The sequence below is a fragment of the Pleurodeles waltl genome, chromosome 9, assembly GCF_031143425.1.
Source record: "Pleurodeles waltl isolate 20211129_DDA chromosome 9, aPleWal1.hap1.20221129, whole genome shotgun sequence".
Lineage (NCBI taxonomy): Eukaryota > Metazoa > Chordata > Amphibia > Caudata > Salamandridae > Pleurodeles > Pleurodeles waltl.
The window spans coordinates 226745390-226753940 of record NC_090448.1 but is presented as its reverse complement, the minus strand read 5'-3'; the positions used below and the strand labels follow the sequence as shown (position 1 = coordinate 226753940).

Sequence of the window (8551 nt, the reverse complement as noted above, 5' to 3'; positions counted from 1 at the left end):
GTCCGCCCACCACTCCAACCAGGTTTGTGTTTGTGCCACTAGCAATATGAAAGGAACAAAGAAAAAAAAAATAGGAAACTATTTTTTAACCAGTGATTCACTGTACAACACTGGCAGCAGTATGGACGAATCCACACAATTTAAGGAAGGTTGCCTTAGAAGGATAATTAAAACTATAGTCCCTCAATATTCATGCTGTTAATGATGACCTGAGGTTTAACAGCTGGATCACTTTATTGCATCTAAATTAACAGAAAACAAAAAAGAAGAAACAGTCAAAAGAAAAACTGTAGCACACGATGTGCGCAATTTTATATATGCGTTGCCTTCATAAGCACAGCCATGATGACAGTGCATCTTGTAGAATAACGCACTGCTTCGAATCATTAAAAGAATTTGTCAATCTAGTCATAAAACTTGCGAGTTGAGTTTGTGGTGTTGGGTACGCATTAAAGGTCATGAAATCCATGAGTGGACTATCAAAAAGAGGGAAGGGGCTTTGAGGAAGACACAAATATGACACAATACATCACACTGGACACCAGGAAACTGCTTTTGACTACTATATTGTCGTATCTCTGTGCGTGCACCCTCAATGGCTGACACTTGCAAGTATAAAGATACTTCAATATTCTGGAACCAGCAATCAGATTGCACATTATGAACGTTTCAGGTTTATTTAGTTCTTTCAGATTAAAAATGAATACGACTCTTACAATAGCCCATCATCATTGGTGAAAGGCGAACAATAAAAGATAAAGATAAAAACAATTTAAATCTCAAGAATAAATATAAACAAATATTTAAAGCAACATGCATAAAATGTGCTTATTAGTATTTGCATTATCACTACCACAATTTTAATTTCATTCCAGTCTTCCACACAGGAGTTAAAAACTTACAGATTGCAAAATAAACCATGTGACATCAGTTGAGTAACAGTGTGTGAGCCTCCCACGTGGATCTTACATTAATACCTCAACAGTCTCAGTCTTACACTAATTGCCTCAACAGTGGTAGAAATCGTATTTCTTGGCATGTTCGTAAAAGTTACAAAATAGTAAAATATGTATACTTGTAATCATGTCTTACTTGCATAGGCAGACTGCTGATAAAAATGTAGCATTATACCATTTCCTTGTTCCCTTACCAATAGGGAGGACACTAAATCTAAATTTGCCATAAAATGATCAGAGTGTAGAGAGAGTACATGATCTTGAGAAAAGAAGTGTAGCCCCTGACACTTCTATTAGCTAGATAGGTATTGCATCTAGGAGTCAGTGATATTCGCTCCGGGTTAAAGTTCTCAAGCCATTCATGGAACCTAAACGTAACAATGAGACATTCCCGGGCCTGTAATTTGTCAGCTGAAAGTTAGATATCGGGTAGATGGAGGATGACGCACAAGTATTTTATGTCTGAGCCAAGGAAGAAACACAAAGACCTCCATAGAAAGTAAATCTCTCATTGTACAGCTAAGAACTTCCACATCAGGGTTAATCTATAGCTGTACCCAGAAAAGTAAGGGTCTGTGCTTATTACAGTAAGAAATTTTTAAATACTCAACTCTTCAAGGAAGAGCAGCATAGCGGTAGCTTGAGGAAGTTTTTAAAAAAATAGTGTTTTTAAAAAAATGTTTCAACAAAAGTCAACCAATTTAAATCACACTGTCCCTAAAGTTCTGCTCTATTTAGTGAGCTGCTGACGCACCCAGCAATAGAAACAGCCAAGGCAGCTGAAATTATGGTTAAGAGGCTGCAAGCCAGATTCTGTTGCACTTTGAATGTCCATGGATTTTTTCACCTATTACACCTACTCGTTAGTTGTAGCGAAACGAATCATTAAATATTCAAACTCCGAAAATTGGGACAAAGCAGATCCATTAAGAAGAAACATCTTTTTTAACTTTTGCTTAGCGAAGGCTTCCCAGCATGGCTGACAATTCTTCAACATTTTTTAATATTTTGTTTTAATTGTAAGCCAAATAAATACTGACCATGCACCACATCTGGTGTTATTGTTGTATTTATACGCACTAAAACAGTCAGTTATACCCCTAATTCAACAGAAGGCAAGTGTGGCCTCACTAGCAGCTAGCAAGCAACCTATCCAAAACTGCCTGACTGCACGGAAGCCGTAATTAATTTTGTAAAACATATCAGGTGTTATCATAGGTACTGAAGATGTGCATCCATTTTGGTTATGAAGATCTCATGCTGGAAGAAAATATATTATTTTCCTAATTGAGGCATCAATACACATGAAAGGAATCATGCTTGCTGCATAGACAATATAGGACACATCATAAGTGAACACTGTACAAGGAGATTAATATTAGACCAGCATTAAAGGCAACAACGCTTGCCCCTCCTCGAACGGGTCACCTGCAGACTCCAAAAGCAAATGCAGGCTAATAGCAGGTTCTCTTTTTAAAACTAAAAATGTTCCTTCTATACCATTAAATATACCTTTACTATCACAGCTCTGAAATAAAAATACAACTAAGAGAAACTATGCTTCCCATTTAGAATTGCATTTTGTTTTACACGTCTACAAGTGACAAACTGTGAATCTACAATGTTAATAATGAAAGCAAAAAGTTAAAATAAATAGCATGGTTCAACCCTATAGTCAGTTTACTGTACACAAAATATCATTTAGTAGTAATCAGTATTTAATACAAAACATCAAGCTACTATTGCTAATCAATATGACAGCTGATATATAACAGATAGGAAAACAATCCAGGCTAGCAGGGCCATGGCAAACCACAGTTTATGCTGAGGCCCCTCTACTATTTCTAAATTGAATACTGTTTCAGCAAACATACCATTCTAACTTCTTTGAAGCAACATAGAGAACGACTTCGGGTTGTCTTCTTTAATATTCAACTGAAGGGAAATAACATAATCAAAAATGCATCCTAAAATTAAATCAAAACTGCACCACCATTCCCCATTTCCATAAGAGGCAACCAAGAGGACTGTAGATGGTTTTATTTGAGCAAATCCCAGAGGTAATGTTCTGCAGCTTCATCTTTTCCTGGATGTGGAGATCAATTCTGTAGTATTATGTTTACTTCTAAAGCCTAGTTAATTTCACGAGTGGCGAAGGCAGATTAACACATTTAATAACAAGGATTCGAGTACACAAGAATTTCTGAAAGAATAATGTTCTATGAAAATCATAACCTGCATTTATGTATTCACATACCACCAATACTGAATTACAACTGAAACTGCATGAATAACCCCCAAAAATAAAACAACCTGAGGCTCAGACCTTGAAAGGTGCAGTGCGGCAGGTTATAATTACACACACTAATTCCAAAAGGATAGAGATTTCTTTGGTAGACATTGATAATAGATACTAGAAACGTTGCTATTTCTTACCCAAATGTAAAATCTGTGCTTGAGGAATAGTGCAAATCTCCTGGAAACACAAATACCAAATGTTTAAGTACGAAAGGCATCTTCAGACAGCCTTTTGTGCAAACTGATTTAAACAAATGTCCTTTCATTTATGGGGGCGCGAAAGAACCAACTCAGCAGCATCAATTCCCCGGATCTTTGCCCTAAATAATTTTGCTAATATTTGTAACTATTTTTTCAAGTACAAACACTTAAATGGGCCAGGCAAAGAGCATTACAAAAACGATGCACTGATGAGGCCCTGGTGTCACTTATTCCTTTACTTTGGCAAGGAAATCCGCCACTTTGCTGAAGTTTTCTTCCTGCTGCTCAAGAGCATCAAGAACGATGCCCATAGGACTCTTCTTTAATCCAGCAAGTTCCATTTTATTCTCCACCTTGTTTTTCATGTTTCGAAGCCTCAAGGAAGCATGGATGAATGTCACTGAAACAGAAATGACAAAAGTGAACAATACAACAGAAGTGAACCCCTGAAGCTCCAACGGGGTATATTACGTATAGCAGCACAGACAATGTTCAAGACAGCAAGTTCCCAATGTCAATTACAGATCTCTGGAATCCACTGGAAATGTTCATGCCAGGGCACGTATCGAATAATTATTTCTGTAGTAAAACTGCATTTTGGTCTTGGGACATCCGCGAAATGCATCTCCTGTTTTGGTTAATGTTTTTGTCGTACTTGTATAACCAAAATGTAAATAAATATGTTTAAAAAAGATAGCAGGATCACTGGCATACACTTTAATTGGCAGAAAAGATTAATGTCAGAGAGGAAGAGAGGTGTTGTGGTTGCCAAAGCAAGAGATAACCACCTTGGCTGTGGTTTGAAAATATACACATTAAAGGGAACTCTTAATATGAGGACTATGATTCGTCCCTTCACCTCTCCAAAATCAATAAACATGACTGCACAGGGAAAGGCCAATGAAGAGTTGCTGTCTTGTGGCTAATAAGTTACATGTAAAAGGAGTGAAAACTCATTCATGCTTTAACTGCACAGTATCTGTCATAAATCGGCAGAGCTCCCTCTACAACAAACACCCGTTTGCTCCATTTATATTGGGGGGGGGGACCACTTTTTAACCGCAGGAGGAGCCTCTGCTGTCCTCATTAGTGGTCAGTCATAGGCAGTGGCCAATCCGTCAGAGGACCACCATCATTAATGTTCCTCCTACTAAGGGCAGACCTCCGTTAGAAGATTTTCTCTGCCCTGGTTTGCTATGCGAGGCATGGCAGAACTGGCAGGGAAATTCAATAACGGGCATCATAGGGAGGAAGGTAAAAAAAACACTGAAAGTCAGGCCCATTCCTTTTTATTTTCTCAGAAAAAAAATTACTACTTTCGGGGCTTGTTTCTAACTATCACATGGGAGCTGAAAGTTTTTGCTGGAAGTACTTCTTCCGTACTGGCATTTTGAGACCCGTAGATCTGGCTGGGCACTCACTAATGGCTAAATGAATCTGCCAAAATGGATCTATTGTCAGAAGAGACAAATATGCTTCATGCGGAAGAAATTACACGGGAATATTGTGTAATAAAAAAAATCAATAAAATATTCTGAAACAACTGAAAGACCAGCCACTCAGCGTGAATTGCACATATAATTATACTTAAGTTTGAGTGACAGTCACCTGTGGAACAGCCTGAGGTATGTGCACGACTGTGCCTGAACCAGAACCTATGGACACGCAGTACCAGCTTCGTACATGCCTAGAGCCGTTTCCCTGGAGTGCCCTTGCTACACAGTGGGGATCTGCACCCATTGTAAAACTCCCCCCAGGTCATTTCCATACTAGAGAAAAGGTCGAAGATTCCGAGGTGCCCGTCTTCGGTAATACTTAATAGGCAAATGTACAAAATGTACCCTGCAAACCAGAGTGGGCACAAGTCTTTGTCGGTGCACCTGTGCCATGCTATTGATACAGAAACAAGGGGAAAAAGCATCTTGGTGGACAAGATAACTACGCCCGTAGGTCGTGCTGCGTAACTGATGAACCCTCAAGGGCATCCTTTAGGAAAGAATACAGAGGATCAGAGACTACTCTACAATCGAATGCAGCAAAAATGGCGCCCCCCTCCAAGGGGAGGCGAATGTGCATCTTCAGAAGACAGTGACAGCAACTAGCTGTCACTGCTACTGTAGGGACAGCCTCCTGTGCTCTGCTGGTTTGCGAGGGTCACAAAGGGCCCATGAGAGTAGGTGAAGTCTGACCTGCCATTCCGACTCCCCGATACCTTCTTTGTAGCAGCTGGTATAGGATATGTATTCCTTAATTTGCGCTGAAGACACCTTTCTTTTACTAAAATGCCAGTCGTTGATGGTCTGCATTGGGTTCACCCAGTGTGGGTGTTCATTGTTGCCAACCTGTGCCCACATTCCATATAGAGTGCACTGTTCCTGTGTGTGTGCGCCACGGTGCACTTTTAACTGGATGCGCTGGGCATGTAATTAAAGTAAATGCACTGTGCCCAGTGCATCTGCAAACTTGTGTCTGTCCTTGGGCAGTGCCTTAGTGCAAGGTTGACAGGCTGCTTTAACTGGCTAGCCGGCCTTTCAGTCTGCAGGCAGCAACCTGTCCTGCATTTGAAATGCAGGGCAGAATTAACTCTGCTGACGGGTGTAGTGAGTAACTACACCAGTCCCAATGGAGAGGCCTTCTGAAGCGCCCATTCACAGAGGGGCGGAACTTAAGATTTCCATAGATGGAGACTGTTGACTGCGTCTAAGAAAAGCTTTCTCTGAAAGAGTAGGTGCAGTTGGTGGAAGGAAAGTACACAGCCAGCCCTATGTACAGTGGTTGGAGTAATGGCTTTTTGGGTCAAGCGTGCAAACACTCTGGCCTGTTGTAATCTATGAGTGGGCTTTTGACCACGCCCACCATATGCCCATCACTATAGCCTGTTCATGGGCTTGACTTTCAAAAATCCTTTGTTATCTTTGGTAAATGCTTTATGTTTGTCCCTCCTTGGGGCAGTTTTGTTACTGCCTTGGCCATCGAGCCAGTTACATGGATAATTGCACGTTTGCCAATATGTTTTATTATGAGTGAACTTCTTTTTCCTTTTGTGTCTCTGCTTCGCGCACGGCACTTTGAATTGGCTTGCTTATGTCAACTGTTTTAATTTTAAATTTAAGTGCCAAGAAAAGTCCAGTTAGGAATTTACAATGCTAATAGCGCTAACTCAAGCAAACGTGAGACCTTTGCATGGCAAATGCTTGTTTTTCTTGACTGTCACTGCCAGGAAATACCTGGCAGGGAGAGCCAGAAAAAAACAGGATCCCCACTCCAAGGAAGAAATGAGGGGTTATTAGTTTTCTTTTTATAAACTCCCACTTTTCTGAAAAAAAAAAAATATATATATTTTTGTGAATGGCCATCAAATCAAACAGTGGCCACGACAGCAATAACTGCTGGGCCAGCAGTTTGCGTGGACGGTAGAGCTTTTGTTCTCTGCCACTCTGATGGACAGAGGACGGTCACTCCAATACTAGATCAGGCCTTTACAGACACTGCATTTTACCATTTCAGTTAAAGACTCAAAACATACAAGAAAATGTGCATTCGCTGTTATTCTTCAGATTTGGTCTTTTGAAAGATGTATTGCTCTCACCTTTTTATGAGATACTTTAAGATATTTAGGCACTCATTCCAAGTTTGGCAAACTTACCCCGCCATTTGGCCGCTCCGCGGTCAGAAGACCGCGGAGGCCATTCCGACTTTCCCGCTGGGCCAGGGAGCGCCCGCCGGCCCAGCGGGAAAGGCCCTGCAACACAGAAGCCGGCTCCGAATGGAGCCGGCGGTGTTGCAGGGGTGCAACGGGTGCAGTTGCACCCGTCGCAATTTTCACTGTCTGCTATAAAGACAGTGAAAATCATGCTGGGGCCCAGTTAGGGGGCCCCTGCACTGCCCATGCCAGTGGCATGGGCAGTGCATGAGCCCCCAAGGGCCCCACGACACCCGTTCCCGCCATCCTGTGTCTGGCGGTGAAAACCGCCAGAAACAGGCTGGCGGGAAGGGGGTCGGAATCCCCGCCATGGAGGATTCTCCCAGCTGGGGAAAATCCGGCGGGAAACCGCCGGACCCGGCTGGGCGAAGCACCGCCAGCCTGTTGGCGGTTCCTTCCGTGGACAGCCACCCTGGCGGTCAATGACCGCCAGGGTTGGAATGAGGGGCATAATCTTTAACTTTTAAAATGTGTTTATCAACTTGAAATATCGAGATAACAATCAAGTCATGTAAAAGGGGATTGATGGGCTACATGTTTTAGAAGCATAAAGGTAATTTTATTGTGCCTCCATTAGCCTTCGCCCCAAGTCTCTCTCAGATTATCAACGTATGGGAAAATAAATTGTTCGAGATGTCAAATTCAGAGCTGTGGACTCCTCTGCCTCATACGTAGATGCCCCATTCCTATACACTTCAGTGCCCACATCTGTGCCCTCTACGGAAAAGAACAAGTCGGTGTGTGCTTTCTGAGCGCTGCGAGAGGGCATGTATAAATGGGAAACACCCTGGAAGACTTACCATAAAATAAACTTTATACTACTCTTTGATCCTGGTTTGATCTTATTCTCACAATTCCTCTGAAATTTAGAAAGTGGGTGGTGAATGGCATCTGTAGGCAAACAATCTGCAGAGAACTTTGTGGCCAAACTCTGCACTGTTCTGGGAAGAAGCCTAGAAAGTGCTGTGATGGCTGTGCGTGGGGGCAGCCCATGTAGGTGGCCATTTAGGTGCCTCAATGCACATGCCTGGAGAACGCCTTAGCCCTTGTGAATTGTGCTTTAACTACAGGAAGAGACTGGGCTCCATGCAGACTCTAGCAAATTCATGAAATTATTCATATGCCAGTGGTGACCTTAGCAGCTACTCAGCCAGCAGCATTGCTCTAAAGGGCACAAAAATGTTGATCCAAAGAACGAAGGTACCTGGTTTGGTCCAGGTAGAAGCACAAGAGGTGTTTTGACATTCAATGTATGAAACATCTCCTGTGGATAGATGGAAAAGGCACTGGGGGGACAATCTTGCTGAGCTGAAAAAGGCTTGATTTTGAAAAACGATCCTGTTTCCACCAAAGTTTTTGAAGAGTTATGAGGCACAGAGAGCTTGTAGTTTGT

The 8551-nt window shown here is 41.9% G+C and overlaps 1 protein-coding gene across 1 annotated transcript in view; it reads right to left on the bottom strand.

The window, feature by feature from the left end:
- Positions 1 to 646: 646 nt before the first annotated feature.
- Positions 647 to 8551, bottom strand: part of ARL6IP5 (ARF like GTPase 6 interacting protein 5) — a 46338-nt gene continuing 38433 nt past the window's right edge. The window contains exon 3 of the mRNA XM_069206587.1: positions 647 to 3855. Coding sequence (XP_069062688.1) covers positions 3683 to 3855 — 173 coding nt within the window. The 3' untranslated portion in view covers positions 647 to 3682. The remainder of the gene's footprint in view (positions 3856 to 8551) is intronic.